This window comes from Engystomops pustulosus, chromosome 4 (genome assembly GCF_040894005.1).
Source record: "Engystomops pustulosus chromosome 4, aEngPut4.maternal, whole genome shotgun sequence".
NCBI lineage: Eukaryota > Metazoa > Chordata > Amphibia > Anura > Leptodactylidae > Engystomops > Engystomops pustulosus.
Genome location: NC_092414.1, coordinates 155,392,042 through 155,418,729, shown reverse-complemented (window position 1 = coordinate 155,418,729; position 26,688 = coordinate 155,392,042). Strand labels below are relative to the sequence as shown.

At 39.7% G+C, this 26,688-nt stretch overlaps 1 protein-coding gene across 2 annotated transcripts in view; it reads right to left on the bottom strand.

The window, feature by feature from the left end:
* Nucleotides 1-3,601: 3,601 nt before the first annotated feature.
* GNB5 (G protein subunit beta 5) overlaps nt 3,602-26,688 on the bottom strand; it is a 70,654-nt gene continuing 47,567 nt past the window's right edge. For both annotated transcript variants that reach the window (XM_072148208.1, XM_072148209.1), the window contains 10 exons: nt 23,946-24,082; nt 23,135-23,176; nt 21,351-21,427; nt 20,646-20,778; nt 18,359-18,502; nt 17,947-18,038; nt 12,261-12,309; nt 10,930-11,026; nt 8,928-9,094; nt 3,602-7,749 (listed from right to left, as the gene is read on the bottom strand). In XM_072148208.1, the coding sequence (XP_072004309.1) occupies nt 7,738-7,749; nt 8,928-9,094; nt 10,930-11,026; nt 12,261-12,309; nt 17,947-18,038; nt 18,359-18,502; nt 20,646-20,778; nt 21,351-21,427; nt 23,135-23,176; nt 23,946-24,082 (950 nt within the window). In that variant the 3' untranslated portion in view covers nt 3,602-7,737. The remainder of the gene's footprint in view (nt 7,750-8,927; nt 9,095-10,929; nt 11,027-12,260; nt 12,310-17,946; nt 18,039-18,358; nt 18,503-20,645; nt 20,779-21,350; nt 21,428-23,134; nt 23,177-23,945; nt 24,083-26,688) is intronic.

Below are 26,688 nucleotides of genomic sequence, written 5' to 3'. Positions count from 1 at the left end.
TATACAGGACTTTTTTCCCATTCAAATAAATTGGAGACAGATTCTTAGTGTTAATTGCTGTGGAATATTTTGTAAGAATGTTGCTTGGTCTTTCGTTCTCCTTGTTTTCTTTAATAAAAAAACAAAAACATATTATCCAAGTAGTGTTCTTGTTTTTATTTCCAGTACCCTGGGGCCCTCTAATGTTGCATTACTTGAGACTTAGTTGATTGAATAAACTTCCATCTGCTCCCAAGGTCTTACAAAACAGCATATAAGCTGCATGTTACATTACATTTACTCTGCAATGTCAAATGTAAACTGCATATCAGATTTAAACCTACATCCATAGAGTAGTTTAACCCCTTAAGGACGCAGCCTGTTTGCAGGTTAAGGCTCGCAACTTTTTTTTGAAATTTGACCAGTGTCTCTTCCTGTGGTAATAACTTTTGAACGCTGTTACTTATCAAAGCGATTCTGAGAATGTTTTTTCCCCACATGTTGTACTTCATTTTAGTGGTAAATTTTGGCTGATAAGTTTTGCGTTTATTTACAAAAAAAAAGAAAGAAATGATGAATTTTTAGAAAAATTTGCCATTTTCGAAATTCTAAATCACCGCGTTTTCAGGCAGATAGATTTACCACCTAAATAACTTGCAGAATAACATTTCCCATTTGTCTACTTTACATTTTCATAATTTTTGAAATGTTTGGATAATTTATTTTGACGTCACGCGGCCTACAAATCGAATAGCGATTTTCCGTATTTTCGGAATTGACTATTTTGGGGATAAATACTGTTTGAAATCAAATTTTACATATTTAGCATCAAAACCCCCTATATAACCAACCCATTTTCAAATCTGCACCCCTCAAACTATCAGAAACAGCATTTACAAAGATTGTTAACCCCTTGAGATCTTCATAGTAATTGAATCAAAATGGCGGTGAAATTTAGAATGGTCAAATTTTGTCGGTTATACGTTCATTTAGCCCTAAAATTTACACATTTCCAAAAGATAAAAAGAGAAAACTCACCATAAAATTTGTTCTACAATTTCTCCTGAGTGCAGCGACCCCCCACATGTGGACATTACTTGTATTATGGGGGCACAGGGAGGCGCAGAAGGGAAGGAGCACCCTGCAGCTGCCAGGATTTTAGTTTTCTGGTTGCCCCCTTTTGAAGGCTATAAATTTTTCGCTATTCCGTTATTTGGGCCATGTGACGGCATTTTTTTTGCGGGACGAGATGCTTTTTCCAGTGTTGCCATTTTGGGGTTGGTATCACCTATTGTTGAAAATTTTCGAACTTTTTTTGAGGTCATGAGTAGAAAAGCATCAATTCTGTACTGGATTTTTTACTTTTTTTTTTTTTCGTGTTCACCGTATATCCTAATAATCCTGTTATCTTTATTCTATGGGTCGATACGATTACGGGGATACCAGACATGAATATTTTTTCTTATGTTTTACTAAATTTGCCAAATAAAACCCTAATGTGGGGAAAAATCTATCATTTTTGCATCGCTGTCTTCCAAGTGGCATAACATTGTTATGTTTTTGGCTACAGAGCTGGTCGATGGCTTGTTTTTTGCGGGACATGTTGTTCTTTGCAACAATATCATTCTGGAGTACATATGTTTTGTTGATCACTTTTTATTGCATTTTTAGTGGGATATAATAGGTAAAAATCATAATTTTTGGCGGGTTTTTAACGTTTTTTTTTACGGCGTTCATCATATAGGTTCAATAGTTATTTAGTTTTATTCTATGGATTGTTACGGACGCGGTGATACTATATATGTGGGGTTTGTGTTATGATTTAGACTTTTTTGAGCGTTATATGTCTCTTTATATGTTTTGGGGCTTATGGGCATTTTTAGTGATTTTCTTGCGGAGGGGATATCAGGAGGCTTTATGCTAATGAGAGAGTACCCCTAACCTGACCCTTTTGTGTGCATGCTTCCTCAGAGCCTGTCAGTGACCGGCTAAAGGCAATGGATCCTAAATAGGGTGCTAATTGGAAACCTTGTCACATCGGCGCCAACAGGAGGTTCAGCGGGGAGACTAGGTTTTCTTCTCCACGCCATTTCCTGTCCACCAGGAAGTGTCGAACCCTGAAGCGGCCAGCTCTGACCCATTGTTTGAAAACCGGCGAACCTGATCCCTGGGGAGTATACGGGGTTACCAAGGATCAGTGTTAGGTGGAATCAGTGGGGGAAATCGTAGCCCTTGATCTGCAATGTTTAAAAGCCAAGAGAGTAGCATGGATGGTAGGGTGAGTGGACAGTAATTGCCATTGTTTTTTCTGCACCAATGGGAGGCAGGATAGCAGGACACGGGTAAAAAGCTGCTCAATTGAAACCCAGGCCTTCGTGGTCTTGTGTCTGCATTAGTCAACAACCCTACTTAGGTGGGAGGCCACATAGTATTGAGTGATATCTGGAAGCGCCACAGCACCTTCCCTCTTGAGCAGGTATAGGGTCATTACTATCTGACATCGGCACACCCCTCCAACCACTGATATGGGGGCATCCATATAGTAATGACTGCACTGCCCGCACAAGTTCTGCAGCTACGGTCATGTGACCCGCAGCGAATGACAAACTCAATAATTTTTTATTGAAGTGGCCAACCCCTTTAAAGATAGACTTCACTGTTTCCACTGCTTTTCATGAATAATTTCAAGTCTGTGGGGAATATTTGTCATTGAAGTTTTTTGCTTTTCTGGCTTATTCCACTCTCCCATTTGAAAGCACATGCATCCCCAACTCATTAATCACTTATCCCTTTGTTTACAAGCAAAGTGTTTAGTATTTGATCATCCCTCTCAGGTGTAATAAGATAGCATGCATTGGGTAATTTTGCCGGATAGCAGACATAGGATGGCTATTAATGGCTTAGCATACCTTGTTATCTGAAGCTTCATGACATAATTTTGCTGTATTGCATTGTCAAATATGTTTTCGGCTGAACAATCAAATAGCTATTTGGCCTGTTTGCACAGTATATTCATAATGGAGATAAAACAAGTGATATTGTTACCCATGTTTCATCAAAGAACCTGTTATTTAGATGGAAAAATACTTAATGTTCAGCTTTACAGAATTGTAGCTAGGAAAGTCAAAATTGTGATTGGCCCTCCACCACATGGACATCAAAGGATGGAATACACATTGTTACACGTCTGTGGTCTAAGGGTGCCCATACACAGTGCTTCCCACAGCAAGGGTTATTGCATTAGAAAAGAGTGGTAAGTGCAGGTGCAGTCCGGTATAAAATGACAACTCGAATGCATTTACCACCAGTAGGACTCGTCATATACGAGCAGCAATAATATTTTCTTTTTGACCATCATAAAAGAGGTTTATACCAGAAGACCAGGACTGTGGAGGAACAATGCATACATTAATACTGCATCTGTTTCACAAGTCACTTATGAGAGCTGGCCCCCCTGACACTTCAGGCCCTATGCAGCCGCTATGACTGTAACATTGGTAGTTCTACCCATATTTCTACACATTTTTTAGATGTAGTATGTTCCCTGACATAGACAGTTTCCTAAACATTTCAGTAGTTACAACCTGCATTACACACAAAATTAAAGACACATCTGGGAAAATTAATTTGTAAAATATTTATTTTATCCATATCTACTGTATATCTAGTGTCACGCACAATAAATACCAATATAGGAAAGTCAAAGATACAATTTTCCAAATGTTATTTATACAACAGTGCATCAGCTTAAAGTAATAAATAATGTCATAGGCAGACTACTCCTAGTGCAATACAGTTTTGGTTTTGTCTACATCTTAGAAAGGAACTATTAGGGTCAGGATAGGATGGGACACACAAGGACTTGGATAACATCTTCTCAGAAGGCCATGAGCTGTGTCATCAATAGAGGTTGTGTATGAATTTTATTACACAAATAAAAGTGTAATAATACAAAATTTCTTTTCTTCTCAAGGTCTAAGCCATTGAAGAATTAAATTGATGTGCTATTAATAATTCAGAAAGCCCCTTATAGGAAATCAAACACTGAAAATAACAAAAAAAAAGGCTAATAATACTAACCACTGCTCCTCTTCACCTTTATCCTGGCGCTGTCAGCCACTAATCTTGACACGCCGGGATCACCTAGAAAACAAACTTATAATTGTGCACTCCCCGCACCTCCCTCTCCCATAATGGGAGAGGGAGGTGATGTCACTCGAGAGGTCTGAAATCAAGACCTTCACGTGACGTCACCTCGCTCTCCCATACTCCCAGCATAATTAGAAACCCGGAGCGTCAGACAACTTGTCCAAGTTGCTGATTATAAGTTTGTTTTCTAGGTGATCCCGGCCTGCCAAGACTAGCAACAGACAGCGCTGGGATCAATGTGAAGAGGAGTATTTATAACCTTTTTTGTTATTTTCGTGGTTGATTTCCTTTAATGAGAAGACAGTCCAATGAAAAGACATGAAATATAATCTGAAGTCTAGTTCAGCACATAAAAGGTTCTTGTCATCACTTTATTTGTCAATGTCCACAAGTATCACTGTCCCCAGTATGATATATTTAGCCTGTGCTGATAGTTGCATCGTCCTAGTGAGATACATGTCCTTGTCATTCCTTTCTATTGTAGCTATTTAAAGGGCTGTATATAACAAATCTAGGGTAAAATTATCTTTCCCCCTTATTTATCTATCGTCCTGGTATACTGTACATCACATTTTTCTATCAATCAACTATTGTCAGAGAGTGGTGGTTTAATAGTGACATATTTACAAATAAACCAACAAACAGCAAAAGTCATACATTTGTTAAATCCAGAGATGTGTACAACGTGTAGAAATGACACAGTCCACTACTATCAGTGAACACACTCTTGGCATAAGGGAACCTACCACCACATATCTACCTATAAAGGTAGATCGGATGGTAGGTACATCTATAGGAGGCTACTGGGGCATGGAGTAGCCGGAGCTGAGGCTACACAGCGCGGCTACTCCACGCCCCAGTAGCCTCTTTGTTCCTCCTACCAGAAATCTTCGGCTCACAGCTCCTCGTAGCTGCGCACCTACGTCTGCAAAGCCTGCCGTCTGGGCTTGCGCAGAACAGCAGGCCCGCGGCTGCTCGTTCACTGCCCCAAATAGGATCAAGCTATTCACTATGATGAATAGGCTGGAAATAAACAAAACATAAAGCTCAGTGCTACTTTCCTACACATCTCAAGAGCCGTAACGCTGTAAATCTAGCAGTGTATGCAATGTTAAGGGAAGCGTGTTTAATATATTAATACTATACTTAATAATCATATCTCTTATTTCGATATCCCTTTAATATCTCAGCTGTATTCTCACTGGACATATGACTTTAAAAATTATTTGAAACCCTAAAAGGAGGAAAAGGCTTTGCAATTTTCTAGGTACATGTACATAAAAGTTCTTATGCAGATCCTCCTACTGTGTTGAAGGTTATGCCTCTCTCTTATGTACTAAGTAAGCTCATAGGGGCTGAAACATGGCAGTACTGATGAGAGACGGCTCTCCTATACAATTATGCAGAAGAATAACTGGAATAAGGAATAAAGCTGGTCTCTATGGCCTCCATAGCCTTTAATATGTAATATATTGCTTGATTTACCAGCAAAATATGCTCCGAACAATAAAGTGATATCTGTATTGCACATACATCAGATACATGAGTTTTACTGTAATCAAGATATATTACAGTGGCTCAGATATATTACTGTGCCAGTTTTTTGTCTTCTGTTGTTTTGTGTCTTTGGAACTTGTACTTGTATTTATTAAGTCTTTACACCTCTATTGTATTGAGTTTTAATTTTGTCCGACACTTTTGAAAACTGTGCACCTAAAGGGGCTTGGTGTTGTGTGTTCCTAGTTGGCTTCTGTGCTGCGTCATAATTATGTCACAATATCATGAAGCAAAGTGCACCAAGAATAAAAAAAAAGGTGCAAATTTGTGTAAATGATGAAAACAGACCAAAGTAACTAAGAGCCTGTGGCACTATTAAATAATGTGGTGCAAAGTGCACACTAGCGAGGCAATCTAAGGCAGATTTCAGCAGTTTTTATATATCTGGGCCAAAATATGTGAAATAAAGGGGTTTTGTGGCTGGTATAGTGTATATACTATAAAGTAATTTCCTATGTTGCTGAGATAAAGGTATACATAGGAGTTAAGCCAACTAAGCTGTAGATGAAATATTATTTAAATAAATATATTGCCCTTTCCATAGGTCTGTGTGTCAAAGTCACCATATTACTAATAGTCTTATTCCATGCAGCTATATGAATAGAGACAAATATATGTGACCCACTGGTATCTTTAGAGAATATGTATCTATGTAAAAAATATTCACAAAATAACCAAGAATATGCTACATAATGCTACATGCCTTCTATTATGATTATTGTCTTTACAGTTCTATTGACTGGTGTAGAAGATGTTGAGAACATAATCAAACAACCTCCCTGTGCTGGACCCTTCAGGCCTCCAGGCAATACTGAGAGTCATGTCTATATCTTCCTCTTCACACATTATGAAACTGATGATACATTTTTGGTGATTTATTTAGAAGACAACAGTTCAGTTTGTGGCTTTACGTAACATGTCATACTGGAAAGGATAAAATGAATGTGAGGAAGTGTCTTTACATAGAGTAGAATGGGAGGGAAATGCTTAATTTGGACCAATGTGGTTCAGGTATGAGTCATTTCTGCTAGTAACTGGAAAGGGAACTGCTCCCAATGAATGGCCAATAGAAGATTGAAAGTAACCACAATCTATACAGCAGCTTTCAATGCAACTAGATACAGTGAAATAATTATCTATTCACTGTAAAAGAAGCAACTTACACCACAAAGGAGCAGAACACTAACCATTCCACATAGAAAACGGATTATACGCAGCCCAATATCTGGACACAATGCAACCTTCTGGGAATGTAAAGAAATAGGGTTTCAATTGGAGGATGGAAACCTCCAGCATCAGCACCTTTTAGTAGGATGGGTAAAGTCTCACTAACTACAGCCATTTGTAATGGTCTTTAAAACACCACAGCTAAAAGGTTTGAGTGTTGTATTACGTTTTTTTTTTTATCAGGCTTTCTATTATTACCTGAAGATATTGATCTAAACAAACCAAAATAATTCATCTGGTAAGTTCTGATATTTAGAGGGAACCTGGCAGCCCCATTTTACTGTTCTCAATGAGGGCACCTTATTATAGAGATTTCCGTGTATATGAATTAATTTTAAGGGACTTACAGTATATATTTACCTGTGCAGTCTAGGGCCAGGACTGCCACTGATTAGACACATTACATGCAAAATATACATGCCCCTCGTCCTTCAGATGCCAATTCACAGTGTTTTTCCCATGCACGATACTACAGAATAGCATCAGCAGTGTATGCACATGTATCATGCATATTATTACACTATTATCTGGCAGTGCTGCACATGTTAACATACACGTTGTGTATATACACTATATATGTGCATACAGCAGAAATCACTTTGTGTCACCCACAGAGAAAACAGAACATAGGAGCTGACAGTTGCCCTAGTAGTAGATACATAAGATACAAGTAGCAAAACCTTGCCATTTTCAGTAGTATCTGTAAACTTGGAGGATAGTAGTATGCTACAAAACAATGTGGATCCATATCAGGGACCTGCTTCTTCCTTTCCAATACAATGAGACCAAAGTGTCTACGAGATTCTACCTTTTCATAAATCGAATTTAAGCCCAGATCTGTGGAAAAAGGTAAAAACAAAATAAAAACATAAGACACAATAAAAAGGTGCATTAAGAAGTAAAAGCTGAAGTTGAAGGTTAACCAGTAATATATAAAGGTCGGTAAAGCAATGTAGATGCTGTTTATTACACAGGACACTGTGACCCTAATGGTGCTCATGTATATGGGCAACTTTAGCTGTTGTCAATATAGAGTCTCCTTAGCTGTTACCAATATGGAGGTCACTGAAAGTGCATTGTCTGCTCATAATGCACTGTGCCACGATTCACTTAGATTACGTAGCTTCCCCGCTCAGGTCCGACGGGGTTCACCTTCTTCTTCCTGGTACATGTAAGTGCTTGTGCTTGCGACACAATTTGAAAGGCAAAGCCTGAGCTCAGTCTGAATCAGCACGCCCTCAATTTGTGTCGCATGGAAGCTGTGCCTAAACCAGCGCAAACCCCTGCTAAATACCTGTCACAGCCGCGCAAAACCCAAAAACAGCACAACGTCTGACAAAAGTGTGAACCACAACCCTTAGTAAATAGGCCCCAATATGTCTTTCAGAAATGCTCTATCTATGGCCATTAAAGGGGTTGTCCGAGTTTTGAAAAAAAAGTATATGTGGCCGGGAGCGGGCTGCCTAAAACAATAAAGCTGTACTTACCTTCCGGTGCCCTCTGGTATCCAGCGCTGCTGTCGCTCCGGTCCGGGCGCCATGTAAACAAACATGGCCGCCAGAGCAGTGCTTCATTCAGCTTCCGGCCGGCCGTGGCCGGGTACGCCTACCCATCCCTATACACAGCATTGTGTATGGGGGCCGGAAGGTTGTCGGGTCCGGTCGGAAGCTGAATGCAGCGCTGCTCTGGCGGCCATGTTTGTTTACATGACGCCCGGATCGGAGCGACAGCGGCGCTGGATACGGGAGGGCACCGGAAGGTAAGTACATCTTTATTGTTTTAGGCAGCCCGCTCCCGGCCACATATATTTTTTTTTCAAAACTCGGAAAACCCCTTTAAAGCAGTGCCCATTATTTGGGTGCTTTGGCTATTGTTATAGGAGAACTGTATCTAATAAGATAACAGAGGCTTTGTAGCGACTGCATAATTTGCATGCAGTGGCTTCATCTCCAAAAGTTAATAGACATAGATATCCTAAGCCATAAGAAGGCCAGCATATATTTTATCTGACTTACTCTTAGAGTGTGATCCCATGATCCGGAGCAGAATGCTGTTCCATCTGGAGACACGCGCAGTGTGCTGACTCTGTTCTCATGACCAAACAAGATGGATACTCTACTTCCTTTTAGGACATCCCAAACATTGATTGTGTAGTCATTGTATCCAGCAAATAATAGACGACCTGAAATAAACAAACAGATTATTGGATATGTCTCACTCAATTGTCAACCAGTGCAGTGGTGCAGTGCTTTGTACTGTACTTACTATGGCCTAATATAGACATAGTCCATTCCATTGCAGTTATACATATTAAAACCTGCCCCATGTAGCAATGTAGTGGACCCCAGTGCTACAACAAATAATGAAAGTTATGCAGGTATACTGAACTCCATATACCACTAGGATAAACTATAACATCAGGAACATCTTCATTTCAGTTAAATCTTTTTCTCTAATGCTTTTTTTGTATTATTCATCATTTACTTATTGCAGGCAGTCTTCACAGAGTTAACATGGGGATCTGGTTACAAATGCAATGAAACAAGGATCCCTCTACTGAATACACATAGCAAGAAACCAAAGAAGGTTCCCTGACAAGGGAAATGTACTGCCTGCAGCAGGGGACGAGGGGAGCAATGAAGATGTATAAAGTATAATGCACACAGCATAGAGCGAAAAGAGTGACCCTCATTATAAAAATCATAACACTCCACTTTAATCGTGTTAGTTCTTCCAATGGCCTGGCGTCTGAGTCCCTGTCATGACCCTTTTATTCTGTATTTGATTAATAACTTAGTAAGAGCAAAGGGAATGGAACCAGCTACTGCTTGGAGAGATATCTGGAGTTTAGCTTTGCACTGGCATTGTCCTGCCGCCCAGTGCCAGTCACACTGTTGACAGCTATTTTGTGAGTGAAGAAGTGCTGACTGGATACAACAGCTAAAGATAGTTTTACTGAACTATGAGCTCATACAACAAAAGCTGCATGTGCGATACCTAAAAACAAGCATGGACACAGCAGTCTCTTGTCACAATGGAGGTGTAATTGCTGATCTCTGCTGCCAGCTAAATAAATGACACAATCGGCACATTCCAGCAGAATCCACAGGATAAACAGCACAACATACCATCTCCTATACATGTTTACTCCGAGTTCACTGTGATATGTGCTCTCTGGAGACCCTACAGCAGTGATGGCAAACCCTTTAGACGCCGAGTGCCCAAACTACATCCAAAACCCACATATTTTTCACAAAGTGCCGATGCGACAGTTTAAACAGTAACTTATTACTCCCTGCTCAGTCACATGTTTTAAATTGTATAGGCACCTTTGGACACCAATACAGTAGAAAGAAGGAGAAAAAACTTTGGTTATCATTGTAGCTTCCTTCTAGGGTCCTGGGCTGCCTGGGACTGCAAGAGGCCTTGAGTCCTGTCTGGCGGAGTCTGCGGTGGGGTGATGGCACAGGTGCCCATAGAGAGGGCTCTGAGTGCCACCTCTGGCACCCGTGCCATAGGTTCGCCACCACTGCCCTACAGTGTCTGGAGACAGGAAGTATAGAACACAACAAGCTACTATTTCATCTCAAATGCAAAATACCCAATAATTTTTGTCTATGTTTTCCAGACTCCTAAACAACAAATCTGCCTAGTTCTGTAATGTACCACAAGGGCTAGATTAAGGGGGTTGGGTTCTCATCTTGCCTTTGGAACATGGTTCAAATACTGGTGGTAACATGTTTGACTTATGTTATCAAGGAGTAAGTTCCCTCCCTTGTACTTAGGACACACGCCTTTATAAATAAAAAGTTGTGGAAGTCCCAGTGTTTATGTCCAACATTTCATCAGTCCCTTTTTTCGTCTCCTGGTCTTACTTGACAGAGTAACTAAGAAGAATTATTGACTCAAGTCTAGAGAAATATATAAGCTCTTTTTCAATTTTCCCTGGAAGAGACAGACTATTATATAAACATATGGGTATAAATAGTAAGTTCATAGGAAAAAATAAGTACTTACCACTAAGGGAGAAATCAACACTTGAAGCGCCAAAAATGATGCTTTCTTTAGAATAGATGGCCACTTCTCTATCAGCTCGGAGATCATACATACGACACTATAGATAAAATACATAGAGATCAGTCATCAGTCTCCTGCATATCATAGCAAAAAATATGTAAAGACATTCACCATGGGCAATTATCAAATTTTACTAATCCTTAAACTATATTGTGTAAATTTTGTCTCACTTTTAGTTGAGAAATAGTATGGACCAGATTTATGAAAGTCTATGCACCTGTTTTGAAGTGTTTGCACCTAAATCGGCGTTCAGGTATGGATTTGCACCAGCCGCCACATCTATGTCAGGAGTACCAACGTAATCATGGCACACACCTGTTAAACTGAGTGCACCAGTAAAATCTGGTGCACTCACTCAATTTAAGCGCTATTGGTGTGTGCACTAGATAATTGAAGACTGTGCGCCAGTTTTCAATTATCTGGTGCACTTTAGTCTCATAATGATAAAACTTGTAGGGGAAGGGCATTTATTTCACGCACAGCAACTATGCTGGGTAGTCTTATCTGGTAGAACCTGGAAGCATTATCAATTTTCAACATAGTTTCATGTTTTATCCCCATAACCCGTGATATTGTTTCTCTCCAGAAAGTCATCCAGGCCTCTCTTGAACATGTACATAGAGTCCGCCATAACAACCTCCTCGGCAGAGAGTTCCATAGTCACACTGCTCTTACAGTAAAGAATCCTTGTCTATGTTGATGGTAGAATTGGAATTGTATTGTATTTTCAAAATTTTGGGTTGTTATGGGAACAAGGGTTACAAATAAAGCTTCATTGCCGACACCTTTGATAACTCTCAGGCCCCTTACACACTAGCAAGTGTGATATGGAATGTCCAGCCCGAGCACCAACACCCAGAACTAAACCCAGCATGTCAGTTCAGTTTTTCAGGCTTCGGGCCGGAGCTTCCAGCCAGCACACACTGCATGTGTGAGGCGGGTTGGTCCCATCACACTCGATAGTGTGTAAGGGGTCTTACAGCTATTCATTGCAGCCTTGAGCTAAAGTTCAGTAAATTTCCTGGGTGCTCTTAGATCAGGGGCTGCCTGCATGTCAGGAGGGGGGAAACTGCACAGTGATTTGCAAAGAACAAGAAGAATTGTACAAACAATGGCAGATTGCAGAGCACTGCACATATCATCTTGCATAAATATTTGTCTGAAGCTGCTAATAAAGTCAGCAAATACAAGAGCAATGTAAGGAATGAAGAGCAAAAGTAGGAGCTGAACAAAGCTCCAGGAGCCGTTACACACAACATCATAACAGTTACCGTAGCATCATCTGAGCCGGAGGCAAACGCATCTCCACTGGGGTAATACCTAGAGGAGAACAGAAGTGCAGTGAGTGCTTGTACAAGTGAAGGTGTCTACAGGTAATATATTAGTACACGTCACAAGTACTATGCATTATTCACAGTGCATGACACAACTGATGAAGACATGGAAAACAGATGGGCTCAGCCCAAATACATGAAGACAAGGCTTGTCCTATGTTGGCACTGTATAACTACAGTTATATACACAGTTATGGATACCACAAGCAACTGCTATTTATTTTTCCTAAGGTTACTTAAAGAGAACCTACCACCACGAATCTACCTATAAAGGTAGATCGGGTGGTAGGTGGATGTAAGGGACATGAGGAGAGCTCTTTTTAGAGCTAATCCTCACGTCCCCGCTAACTTTTGGGAAACTTTATTAACCTAATATGTAAATTTAGTTATGCGGCTACTGGGGCGTGGAGTAGCCGGCACGAGGCTACACAGCGCGGCTACTCCACGCCCCAGTAGCCACATTACTCCTCCTACCCTGTTGTGTCCGGCGCGCAGCTCCTCGTAGCTGCGTGCCCTCGTCCGATATGATGGCGTTCTGCGCATGCGCAGAACGCCGGCTGAGCAGTCCCAGCTCCGAGGCCGGAGCTACTGCGCATGCGCAGTAGCCGGCTTGTCAGACGAGGGCGCGCAGCTACGAGGAGCTGCGCGCCGGACACAACAGGGTAGGAGGAGTAATGTGGCTACTGGGGCGTGGAGTAGCCGCGCTGTGCAGCCTCGTGCCGGCTACTCCACGCCCCAGTAGCCGCATAACAAAATTTACATATTAGGTTAATAAAGTTTCCCAAAAGTTAGCGGGGACGTGAGGATTAGCTCTAAAAAGAGCTCTCCTCACGTCCCTTACATCCACCTACCACCCGATCTACCTTTATAGGTAGATTCGTGGTGGTAGGTTCCCTTTAATACCATAGACACCAGAAATGTATCTGTGATCTCACTAACTTCCTGGAGGAGAAGGAGGAGGTAGAACTTTATACAAAAAGACTTTTTTTTACAACAGTATTTATCAGCTGCACATTATAGACCACCTTTGTAGCTTTGTAGCAAGGGGGGACATGTATCTTAGTTTTTTTTTCTTTGGTGTATATTTGAGACTTTTGGCTAGTCTTTTTTGGGCCTTATGTATGATCATGTATTTTTTCTTGTGATACATGTTTAGTTTTTCAATGCCCAGCAGGTTTATGTGCAATGTTTTAAATGTTTAAAGCATGTGAAATAATTCCAATCTACATGTTAAAACAGAGACCATGAAAAAAACCCTTCCTTTGCACCTGCCCTGGACCAGGTGCGGATTTGCTCGTAAAAGAAAATCACAAAAATAAGCAAAAAAGTGATAGATAAGTGAAAAGGTGCTCGGAACAACTGGAGAATAAAGATACATAAGGCACAAGGTGCAGACCAAGGCATACTTGAAAAATGACAGCAAAAGTCGCAGTGATGAGATTGTCGCAAAAATGAGACAATTAAACTAGCAGAAATAAAGATACATGTCCCCGAGGTTTTTCTCATCCTACCCTGAAGAGATACTTCAAGTACTGTCATATTTGGTTCCATTTTACCAACCTATGGAAAGTGTAGGGCAATAAAATGGCTCATTGCTGCCTTCCCCAATATGTGCATGTGAATTAACCCCTTCCTGCCGCAGCCCTTTTTCGTTTTTGCGTTTTCATTTTTCACTCCCCACATTCAAAAATCTATAACTTTTTTATTTTTCCATATACAGAGCTGTGTGATGGTTTATTTTCTGCGTAACAAATTACACTTCAAAATGGTGGTATTTAATATTCCATGTCGTGTACTAGGAAGTGGGAAAAAAATTCCAAATGCAGTGAAATTAGTAAAAAAACGCATTTGTGCCGTATTCTTGTAGGCTTGGATTTTATGGATTTCACTGTGCGCCCCAAATGACATGTCTACTTTATTCTTTGGGTCGGTACGATTACGGGGATAACAAATTTTTATAGGTTTTATAATGTTTTCATATATTTAAAAAAATTAAAAACTCCTGTACAAAATTTTTGGGGGGGATTTTGCCATCTTCTGGTGCTAATAACTTTTTCATACTTTGGTGTATGGAGCTGTGGGTGGTGCCGTTTTTTGCGGATTTTGATGACGTTTACAATGTTATCATTTTTAGGACTGTACAACCTTTTGATCACTTTTTATAGAATTTTCCGATTTTCCGTTACAGACTTAAACGCAGTGAAAAACCGTTATCATATTTTGATAGATTGGGCATTTTCAGACTCGGCGATACCTAATGTGTTTATGATTTTTACTGTTTATTTATATTTATATCAGTTCTAGGGAAAGGGGGGTGATTAGAATTTTTAGGTTTTTTTATTATAATTTTTTTTTTTTTACTATTTTTCAGACTCCCTAGGGTACTTTAAACCTAGGGTGTCTGTACGATCCTATCATATACTGCCATACTACAGTATGGCAGTATATGTGTATTTTACTACTCATACATTACAATGTAGCACATTGTAATGAATGGGTTAACCCGAAGTAGCTTCGGGTCTTCGTGAGACCCGAAGCTACCATGGCGACGGATCGCCGCTCCCCGATGACCCGCGAGCCCTCTCCATGCACCGGGACCCGACATGTGACGTACTATTACGTCACATGTCGGTAAGGGGTTAAAAATGTTATAAACAGTGAGTTGGATTTTGTATTACTTCCTTGCTGAGGTACTCATCCAGACCTATTTGGTAAGCTCCTCTAGTCCTTAGATCCTCTACATCAGGATCTTGTCTAATAGGTCTAATATATCTAGTGTATCAATAAGTAAATAACAAAATGATCATCACTGATAACTGCAGATTTATATCATAGAAACAATCTGTGCATATTGTTGTTGCGTCATTAATTGTAAACTCTATCTAAGGCTACATTCACACTACTGTAGCACGGCTGGCACACGTCGGCACCCAGGAGAGGAGGAGGGGGTGAGCGCCGCTCGCTGCAACCCCTCTCCATAGCGATGTATGGAGCACGGCGCCGTATTACAGGGAGACATAGGACATGTCCTATCTTTCTCCTGGTTATGGAAAAGTACGGCGCCGCTCGTGTGCTGCACCAGACCGCTCCTCTACAGTGCTGTGAGCCCATTGGCGCCTTTTTGAGAGGCATATACGACGGACGTATATACGTCCCCCAATGCGGCCGCGTGAATGTAGCCATAGGATGTAAGCTCCTGAGAGCAGGGCTATCACTCCTATAGTTTCATATGACCATGTTATTGCTCAGTTATGTCGTATAATATATGTACATGTACCCCATGATTTGTAAAGCACTGCAGAATATGTTGGTGCGATATAAATAAGGATTATTTACTGTACTGTGTTGTTTAGGATGTAAGGAGAGGACTTCCAGATACCCACCACTAACACTTGCTATCAGTGTTAACAGTAAGCACCACCATCACCAATCAGATTAAAAAGGATGTATTGTTAGGGGGTTAAACAAGGCACAAAAGATCAGGGCAATGGAGTTCATATATCAAACTTTTTTTGTTTTCTATAATTGCACCTATATGTGCGACTTATGTTTGCGAGTAAACTCTAGTCCAGGGCAGGCATAGGGAAGGGGTTGCTTGAACACTTGAGACTTTTCAGACAAAAGTCTTCTCAAAAAACCAACAGACTCACATGCCTCATTTATTTAACCACTAAAATAACTCAGGCAGGTTCAAAACCTTAAAAAAATGCAAAAAATTATACACACATTTCCAGATTTAAAGAACATTTAGCACCAGGGTCAAGGATTGTAAATCAAGCAGGATCTGCTCTTCATTTAGCTTATTAAGCCCCCCCCCTTTTTTTTTTAAGGATTTACAAAATTATGCAAATTAGCCAGGCTTCATAATCTTTCATAAAAACAAGGTCCTAAAAAGCTAAAATAAGAGCGGATCCTGACAGAGGGGGCACACCCCGGCATGTAAGTCTGCTTGATTTACAATCCTGGACCCTGGTGGTAGATGTCCTTTAACTTAAATGTCCCCCAATGTGTTCTAGGAGGTAAATTATGGGGTTTTTTTGCCTTTGTTTCAGATTGTATACATTACCATTGTACTTTGTAGCTCTGTATTCACAGACACAACTTGAAGCTCCTGTGTAGTAATGTAAGGCCTCCAGACTCCCATGTGCCAATTAGAAGACTTATTTCTTCTTATGTGACAGAGGAACCAAATGGCCCAAGTAATCTTGCTCCGATCAGCCAACAAAGAAGAAATGTTCATCTGTTGGCTGAATGCATCTTTAATGTAGTGAAAAATACGACTGTTGGCAGTGTATTGTAAATGGGAATGTACTGCCAAAATAAAATGAATTAGAAAGGCTGTGGGAGAGATAATTTGTTTCCTAATTTAGTCTGCTTTGGTGTAAATTATTATCGATCATAGGTCGATCATTACTCGTCCTCTCTAACACTGAGCATGCAAGTGCATTCTTGGGCAACAGGGTTTGGGTGCATTCGCTCTCCCTCAAAAGCCTCTAGAGCAGTGGTGGCAAACCTTTTAGAGGCCGAGTGCCCAAACTACAACAAAGACCCGCTTATTTATCGCAAAGTGCCAACACAGAAATTTAATTTGTGATTTATACTCCCTTCTCTGTCACAGTTTTCATTGATACCAGCCCCTGAGGACACTAATAAAGCAGAAAATAGTCCCAGGTACAGCTGTCACTTTAAATCTGTGCACAGCAAGTCCTGGGCTGTCTGGGACTGCAGGAAGATACCTGGAGTCATCTCTGGTGATGGCCTGAGTGCCCACAGAAAGGGCTCTGAGTGCCACCTCTGGCACCAGTGCCATAGGTTAGCCATCACTGCTCTAGAGACACCATTTCTACACACTCAACATACTGTAAACTTATACAACTCTATATTTTAATTTGTATTGTTCACTGGGCAAATATTAGATCTCAACTTGCAAAACAAAAAAACAAAGCAAGAATAAAGGATTACAATAAATTAAAGGAAACAAACAAATACATAAAAAATATACAATTTTAATAGTATCAGGGTTAAAGTTAAAGTCAGGAATTCAAGGTAGAGATGGCCATGTAGTGTAGTTCAGAGAACTGACCACCATATTTCCCACACGTTCTTCACCAGGCAACACCTCCATCATACACTGCCTCCCCAAAATCATATACAGGGTTTGCCGCATTCACTGTACACCACTGGTGAGTCAGGCAGGGTCAGTTGCAGGTTTCAGTAGGCCCCTGGGCGACGGAGCCTCAGTAGGCCCCATTGTCGTTGACTCACGTGGAGGCATGAAAATTCAGGAACGGAAACTGTCTCCTGTTCCCGAAAATAGTCCCTAGTTTATCATACTGTACAGCCCCCTCATGGTTATTTTATATAAGCCCCCCTCATCCCTATGGATTTATTAGATACAGATCCCCTCATCCCCATGGATAATGTACAGCTTTATGTGGGCCCTTCTACCAGCCCTGGGCCCCAGCACTTGCCCTGGTATGCCCAGTGCTGGGGCCGACCCCGGAGTCATGATTTTTTAGATGTGCTCCAAACATCTGATCTGCATACTGAATATTACATCATTGTAACCAACACTATACACTATGGTAGACATGCCATGTACATAGAAGCTCTTTATACTGACCGGACACTGTTGATATCAGATTCATGAGTTTCAAATGACTGAATGCACTGGCCAGTCCGCATGTCCCATACCATTGCTTTCTTGTCACAGCCCTTAACAGGGAGGAAAATTAAAAGATATAAAGATCTTGTGTTATTGTACACATTTTATACAACTAACGTCTGAATCTGAAACTAGGGCTACTAACAGATTCTGCAATGTGAACGTTGCCTATAATAATTTTAATAATGTGTTTTTATACACTGCAGACATTTATACACGTGAATCTGTATGACGATATATTTTGCAATATATTCAGAACACTATGAAATATAAGGCTTTTATATACATGTGCAATCGGCTGCAGCCTCATATATATCCTTATATACTAATCCTGGTGGTCTTATAAGGTTTTCAATGTCCCTTCACTTACTCCAGACACAAAGGTATTTCCTGTTTCGGAAGGAGCCAGATCCAGACACAAAACATCAGCTCCGTGTCCATGAAAACTCTGCAGCAGCTGACCACTCTCCACGTCCCAGAGAGCACATGTCCCATCTCCACTGGCGGTCAGAATCTGAATGTATACACAAGCATTCCACAGGTCAGACATAGATACACAGAGATTATCTGCACCTCATTCACCCGAAGGAACCCCACAACATCATGTGTCAGGACTTATGCTGAGAGTAATTGTGGGATCCAAAGACACTGGGGGGTGTATTAATTTATGTTCTGTTCTGCCTCACAATTTGTATTGTGGAGCTCTGCCCATTAATAATTTCTATGTGTAGAATATATATATATATATATATATGCAATTTTCAGAGAGTCTTGTAGAAGCAGGCTGTACATGTAAGGCACCTGTGTACTGTCTATGGTTTGCGTGAAACCATTTTGGAAAAATCACAGACACAAGGATGGAAAACATGGAAATATTTTACATGGTCAAAATAAAAGGACAGGAAAATACAACACCCAAGAATGTATTCACACTGCATTTTTGGGAAATGCTTGGTAAATTCATAAGGTGTATATGATGACTGTATCCATAAGACCCCATTCATCTCACAGAGGTCAATTATTGTCATGTTACCTTGCTTTGAGAGGGAATACACTGGCGTACCTGGGCTTTTTGTTTTGGTAGGGTAGAATACCACTAAAAACTAAAAATCTGTACAATGGGTGGACCTGAGATATATCATCATATTGGAGCTCTCATACCAGAACAATACAAGATTTTGGACCGAGAATGGGCTTAACTAATGTAGGAAGAATTTCTCTATTATTATAGAGTTTGTCTGGGAGGAGGTGGATTTAGAAGTCCATTAATGATATAAAGGATGTAACTTCAGAAAAGGGTGTGTGGTTTTTACGGAAAAAGGGAATGTGCCATAAATCATGCAAGTGCAACAAAAATGTGTCAAATTTGTATAGGGCTAATAGGAGGTGCAAAGTTCCAGTAGTCTTAAACCATAATATATTCTTTTATCCTTTTTAGACACTTTGATAAATTTGGTGCAGTGTAAGACTGTCTTATATATAGACACTTAGAAATCTGCCCCATAGACCCAAAATGGCACAATGAAGTTAGCACAGAATTTGGATGAGATGGTTTGACTACTACAAAGTAACTAGTAAGAACATGTCCTTGTGACTCATGTGTTTGTTTTATAATTTGCTTAAAACTATAGCAACAAGACCCAAACATTTTAGGAAGATGTTTATATTTAGAAACCAATGGGAACTTTGCGGGACCTTCTGTCACTTAGTATCTATGTAACAATATATATCTGTTTAGCTTGTTTCACACCTTGACACCTTTATGGTGTGTTCACAAGGTGCAGTTTAAAATTGCATCACATCTGTGGTTGTCAATGTAGTCTCTCAATTTTGAGAAAGTGAAACACAAACTGCACCAAAAGCAGCATCAACATTTAATGCAGTTCTGTACAATGTTACAGGTAAATGAATTAGCAGTGGGTGACTTCAGGGGACCCCACTGCTGTGGCTGGGCGGAATGGAGAAGTAGATAAGCACTATGGGGCACATTTACTAAGGGCTTTGCAGCTTTTTTTCTGGTAAGTTTGCACGTTCTTTTAGGTGCAAACTTCTTGCACAGGTATTTAAGAAGGGTCTGCTGCACAATTGTGTCACATGCAAACCCCTTTGTGGCGCAGCTGCACTAGGCACCATGACACCCAAATTAGGGGCCATTCTGGTGCTCAGTCGGACCATGTGCCAAGTTTATGATGCAAAGTCTGTCATGCGCTCTATGTTAAAGGTACACCACAAAAAAGTTGGTGAACTCTCTCTGGACAGTGCAGGGAGTGCCAGATTAATGAAGAACGGGTGCCAGAAATCATGAATCTGGCGCCCCTGCACTATACACAGACAAACTGCATTTAGTACAGTTTTCACTGCTCTTAGTAGATGTGCCCCTATTAGTTTGGGTTTTTTCAGCACTCCTATAGACATGAATGAAGAGTGGCTATGTATATGCAGCCACATATCCATTAGGCTAGGTTTTGGGGGTCAGGAGACACCATTCTTGAGATAAATATGTAGATATAGATTTGTGAAATATCCATAAATATGCCATGAATATCTAAGATAGATAAATATTTAAGTATACAATATAATATAATAAGTTGTAATTAGTCAACTCTTGGCTCCAGTCCTATAATCACTGGGTGAATCCCATACACAACATCATTTACCTGCATGTCTGAGTTGGTGAAGCTACAGGCGGACAAGTAGTTGGTGTGCATTGCCACTGACTTCTTCTTAGCAGCCATGTTTTCATTCTTATCAAAAGTTAGTGGGTACACAGAGCACTTATTGTCCAAACCTCTAAAACCATGAAAAAATACAGATGTAAATAAAAACCTACAATTCACAGAACATTTCAAAACTAGAACTGAAAACATACACATAGAGAAAGATATGAAAGGATGAGCCATTTAAGTGACTGCATTACACACATATTTATTATTTCTCTGTCTTGGCATGTCCTCAGAGCCAGGGGTGTGCGCCCCTCTACTAAAGGGGTTTGTTTTTTGTAATTTATGATCAGGGAAGTGCCTCTTAATTGACTAAGATCGCCCTCTACAGCTGGAGTGATATCTGTTCCAGTTCCTTGCTGGCTTACATTTCAGTCTTCTTTTACATCAGACATAAATTTTGATAAATCTGGTGGAGGTCAGTAGTAAATTCCCCTTGCCCCTTCTAATGGAACAAATCTAGTTCTGCAAAACTGTTTTTAAGGACTTAGTTATGCTACTTATCTGTATCTGTACATTTGCCTTTTTACAAAGGTGAAAGTTCTGTTATGTCTATATAGTCCTTTTTTCTATTTCATGTGTGACATCCAACATGTGGGACATCCAACCAAAATACATTTACTATAGTTTACCAAAACTTACCCACAAGCAATTGCACAGCCAGAGGGAGCATATGCACAGGCCATCACCCAGGTGCATGGCATGGTGACTGCATGCTCCTACAAAACAGATTGAAATCAGAAATATTATTGTTAGAAAACATAAAAATCTAAATTATTGTTTGTTTAAACTACCAGTATATTAATATATTATTTATGATTATAAGCTCCCCTGTCACAAAATACACACATATTACCACGGGCACATAGATTGATACAGCTTTTGCAGGGGTTATAAGTTATATCTCTGAACAGAATAGGCTCGGGAAAATGTGCACTTTTCCATTGTAAAAAAGGCCTCGGCCGAGAGCAGACAGTTCAATCACAGTGGGGGGGCATGCATAAATTAAAACCCGGTGATGCCAAAAGGCGCATAGGCGACATTAGCTGTGCACCTCTGGCTCATTTGCATATTTGACATATTTTTTAAAGTCATTTCCATAGCAAAAATGCCCTTTCTTTATGCATTAAAAATTGTTCCACATACAGTAAACTGATGGTAGATGTCCTTTAATCACTGTATTAAATGTCCGGTATATAGTCATGTTGAGACTGCATTCACTGTGTCATACAATAGGATAAAAGAATTTTGCCATGACTGTAAAAAATGTAACAATTGTTTTCATTTATCTATATGTAACTTTTGAAATAAGACTCACGAGTGTGAGATTACATATATGATCAGCGCTTTCGATGTGGGTATGTATGTATATGCAGGTGGTAGGCATTGTCCTGTCAGGTTTCCCAATGACAGGTGATGTCTAATATAATAGTCTATCTGGTTTACTTTTAGCTGCTTATGGTGATCCTACCAGCTCCAACTGTAGAAAATATTAGTTCTATGTAAAACAGAAAGTAGTGCCAGAAGTTGGAGAAGTTTTCTTGGTCTCGAAGCCACGGCTATTAAAGACTACCATATAGGATGGATTATCTTCATCCCGATTGTGATAAATGTAATCAAATGTTCGGTCTAAAAGACGAGGATACAACGATAAACTTTGTTCTGCCTTCACTAGTGTGAACATTAGTCTGTTTCATCTTAGCAGTTTTTATTAATTATGCAACACACCCAGAAGTGTCCTTTCGGGTTCACTAACAGTTAACCTGCTGTGATGGACTGAACCAGGATTCTTACATCACGTCAAAGGTCCATGGAATTTATCGTCCTTGCTTGTTATAGTTCGCACCTGACCAAGCTTGTGTGTACTCTGCCTGCTTATGCTTATGGTATCTTCTTAACCCTTTGCTTTTCTTCCTGGTTATCCCTTTTTCCTATTGATTTGGTACTTCGCTGTCCTCTAGGTTCCTGAACTTTTCTTATGCATGTGTTTATCTTGTCCTTGTCTGTTGTTAACACTTGGCGTTAAACAGAGACTGTCTTTCAATTACTGGCCACCACCTAGTGTGGTTTCGATTAAGTAGGTAGGGAACGTCTGTTGGGTTGAGTTTTGGGGCTCACAGTCTGTATCCATCTTTCTGTTCTGCCCTGTTACACAACAAACCTGATTAGTTCTGAACATGTACTCATTTGGCTCTTATGATCATGTATATTATTCCAAATATTCCTTGTTCCAGAACTGGGTATGAATATAATTTGATAATTTTTATATCTATGCCTCTTTAACTCTAAATATTGACTTAGAAATGCCTTTTATAATATACTGGTAATTGTCACATATGTTGTTATGTAATGTATTTATTACTGCCTCGACAAAGTAAACCTGTTTTAAATAACCCCAATATACATGCTGTGCATATGTGACCTACCTTGTTTGTGGTAAAGGCATCCCACACAATCACTTTTCCATCCTATGTAATAACAAAACAAAATGGTTTATTATAAAAAGTAGATACACAAGTATAAAACAGACAAAAGCAGGTAGATATCTTACCAGGAGACATAACTACATAGTAATATTATATTATTTCTTTTGCTGCCCCTAATACCAAGGGTTCTAAGTTCAAATACAATATAAAATACAATTATAAGAATTGTACTAAATATTTTATATATTTATAAATGAAATATAAATAAATATAAATACAAATAAGGGGGAGCATTTCCTTCTCTGTCTCAGAAAAGCTTCCTGTCAAAAAATAAAAGGCTGAAAGATTCATGTAAGATGGGAAATCCATGTTAAATGACATGTCCTTGTGAATTACATTATCTGAGAAAATTGTTTATTTGGCAGTGGCATATGCAAAATCTTTTTCCAGCCAACTATTAGAAGTTTCCTATTTATCTACAATAAGGCAGTCTGAGGACCAGCTCACACCTAAATTATATTATCAGATTATTTTTGTATCGCTTATTGGTGGAAAACAAGGAACATGTATGGGGCGAGTCACCAAACAAGTGTAGAATAAAATACACTTAGAATGTAGTTTGTGGTCTAGAACTTCTTGTTGCATAGCACTATAAAAAGAGACAAAAAACACATCTGTTTATCCTGGCAAACCCAAAGGTACATCACAGAGATGAATCATAATGCTGTGAGATGGACACACAATGCATTTCATCAATATTTTTGCACATTCTCAGTCACTCCCCTTTATATATAGGATAATGGGTACTTACCTGAGATGAGCTGACAATCCTTCTCTTGTCCTTGCACCAGTCCATACAGAGGACCTTATTACCATGGCCCTTCAGTGTCCTCCGAGTTTTCATGACAAATTGGCCAAGAGACTCCACACGTTCAGCCACTTGATGTACTACATAAAAAGTATGGAATAGACCGTTATTGAAAGATATAAATGTATAAGTAGCACTGCGGTATGATGAAAGTTTACCATCAGGCTAGTGATGTTTTTCTACATCCTGTACCTGACATTACTCATAAGGGACACCCAATGGACTATCTTTATGTAAACATGTCCTTCATACGTCTATATTTCCCTGAGGTCTGATAGGAGTAACTGCCTTTACACTAAAAATAAACAAACAATAAATCTATATATTTGAAGAAGATGTTGAACATACATTGAATTCCATCAAGAAGAGGTAAATTCTATCATTTTAACCAGCCACCTACATAAATGATTCCCATTGGACTTGTAGACCTGGATTTCCATCTAACATGACATATCTCATGATGGCTTTTATGGACAAAACTGAACATGAGCATACACAGATAACAGTAGGTCCATGTGTAAGATAAATCTCCCTCTCTCTCTGTATATATATATATATTTATATTAGTACACAATGCAGCCGTGGACTTTCTTTTCATACATATATTTATAGTATATAGAAAGGTAACAGCACTCCAGACGTAGAATTGTGAAAAAAGATAAGTGAATTTATTCCATGTTCAAAGTGACGGTTCGGCTCAAATTGTGGACCTGCAATATAGCATTTTGTTTAGGAAGGGGCCTGGTTTGTGTGATGTGACACCCCACACCTGCTATATATATATACCCGTCCCATTGACACCGACAATCTGGAATGTTCGACGTGGATTCGGAGCTGCCGCAATTCACTAAGACCGTGCTTCCAATTTTCCGATGCTCCACAATCCGATCCCATGCGCCAAAAACCCGGGGCAATTCAGCGCAAAACTGAAAAATTCGCAAAACCCGACAGAAATGCATCCGAAAGACCCTTAGTAAATGTGCCCCAATATGTATTTAGCTTGAGGAAGGCTCACACTTTGAGCCGAAACGTCGCTCTGAATATGGAATAAATCCATTTATCTTTTTTCACAATTCTACGTCTGGAGTGCTGCTATTACCTTTCTATATACTATTTTTGGAGGACCTGAAGCCCGACCCTGCTTGGATTATCTTTTTATATATATGGCTATTGAAATCTGAATTGTCCCCTTGGAGCACATGTGTTATATCTCTCTAATAATGAGCACTGAAATGTATTATCTTGGTCCTAAAATGCTATGCTAAAATGCTAAATTAAATTGGTTGTTGACATGCAAAGCACTTCCAAAACAATGAAATAATCACAAAAGGGAAGAGAACCCATGATTTATTAGGTCAGTTTCCTGGAAGAGAGACTGAATTTCACAAGATGTAGTAGTTTGTCATGCGCTTCTATGGCGATGGGGTAATATTAGGTGGTTATGTCTAGGTCAAGGTCCATTAGTTGAAAAGGAGGGATAAGAGAACTTACCAGTTTCCTATAGAAAATGTATAGCCATCTCTTATAAAGTGCAGTATACTACCCCGTATTAACCCTGCCCTTTACTTTAAGATTAGAATAAAACAAGTTATACGACTAGTTGAGGTTATAAAGTGCTGAATATAAAGAATTGAGTTGTTCTGCTATGAGATAACACAACACACCCTTTCCTCATTCCAGACCTATTCTAGGGTACACATCTTCTTCTGCTCATCCCTCTGTTACATAATCATTACATAATGAGAACATTGGACTCATCGCTTACTAACCTGACATTAATCTCTAAATAGTTGCGTTTTCAAAACACGGATAATTCTCGGGAAGTGTTTGTTTTCTGTCAGCAGTGACAAGTCTAGTCATTCTATGTGTACTACTTCTGGGATTAGGTAATGGGTAGAAGTCTCATCTTTACAGACTCCATGCCGCTTCATCGTGAACACATACCTCTTTCTCAATGGATAGAATTATGTGTGTTATGGAAGACTCAGAAGTGGGCTAGCCAAATAAATATTATGTTTCCTGAAAGAATCTGTTATGAATTGGGACTCAACATCCAAATTAGTAAATAAAAATATTTGGAAGCTTTTTAATCCATACATTGTACACCCTTTGACAACTACCTTTGCCTTCTCTGGGCCCTAAAGAAAGCAGAGGAATACTAACATAAGCCAATTTAAGTGGTCCCCTACTTAAGAACACTCGATTAACGACCCCTAGTTACAAACGGACCTCTGGATGTTGGTAATTTACTGTACTTCTTCAGGCTACAATAAACAGCTGCAAGAGTTATTATAGGTGTCTGCAATGAAGCTTTGTTGTTAATCCTGGTTCTTATGACAATCCAACATGTTCAAAATCCAATTGTCACAGAGACGTAACCCGGGGGACTGCCTATATTGTAAAACCACAGGAAAGAACCACTTCCACATATAAATACTTGTTTTTTTATATAAGAAAAAAAAAAAATTATTTAGTATTTAATTTATGTGAAATAATAATAATATATGTAGCATATGATATTTTAGGATGCATTTATAGATCAAACCATAAAGTGAAATAATTTACTTAGCCTTCCCTTGCACAATCCCCCAATCGTTGTCCGACGATCAAGGACTCCAGCGCCATTCACTAAGATCGTGCCCCGATTTCCTGCTTGTGTCGCTTCCCCACTCAGGTCCGCCAGAGT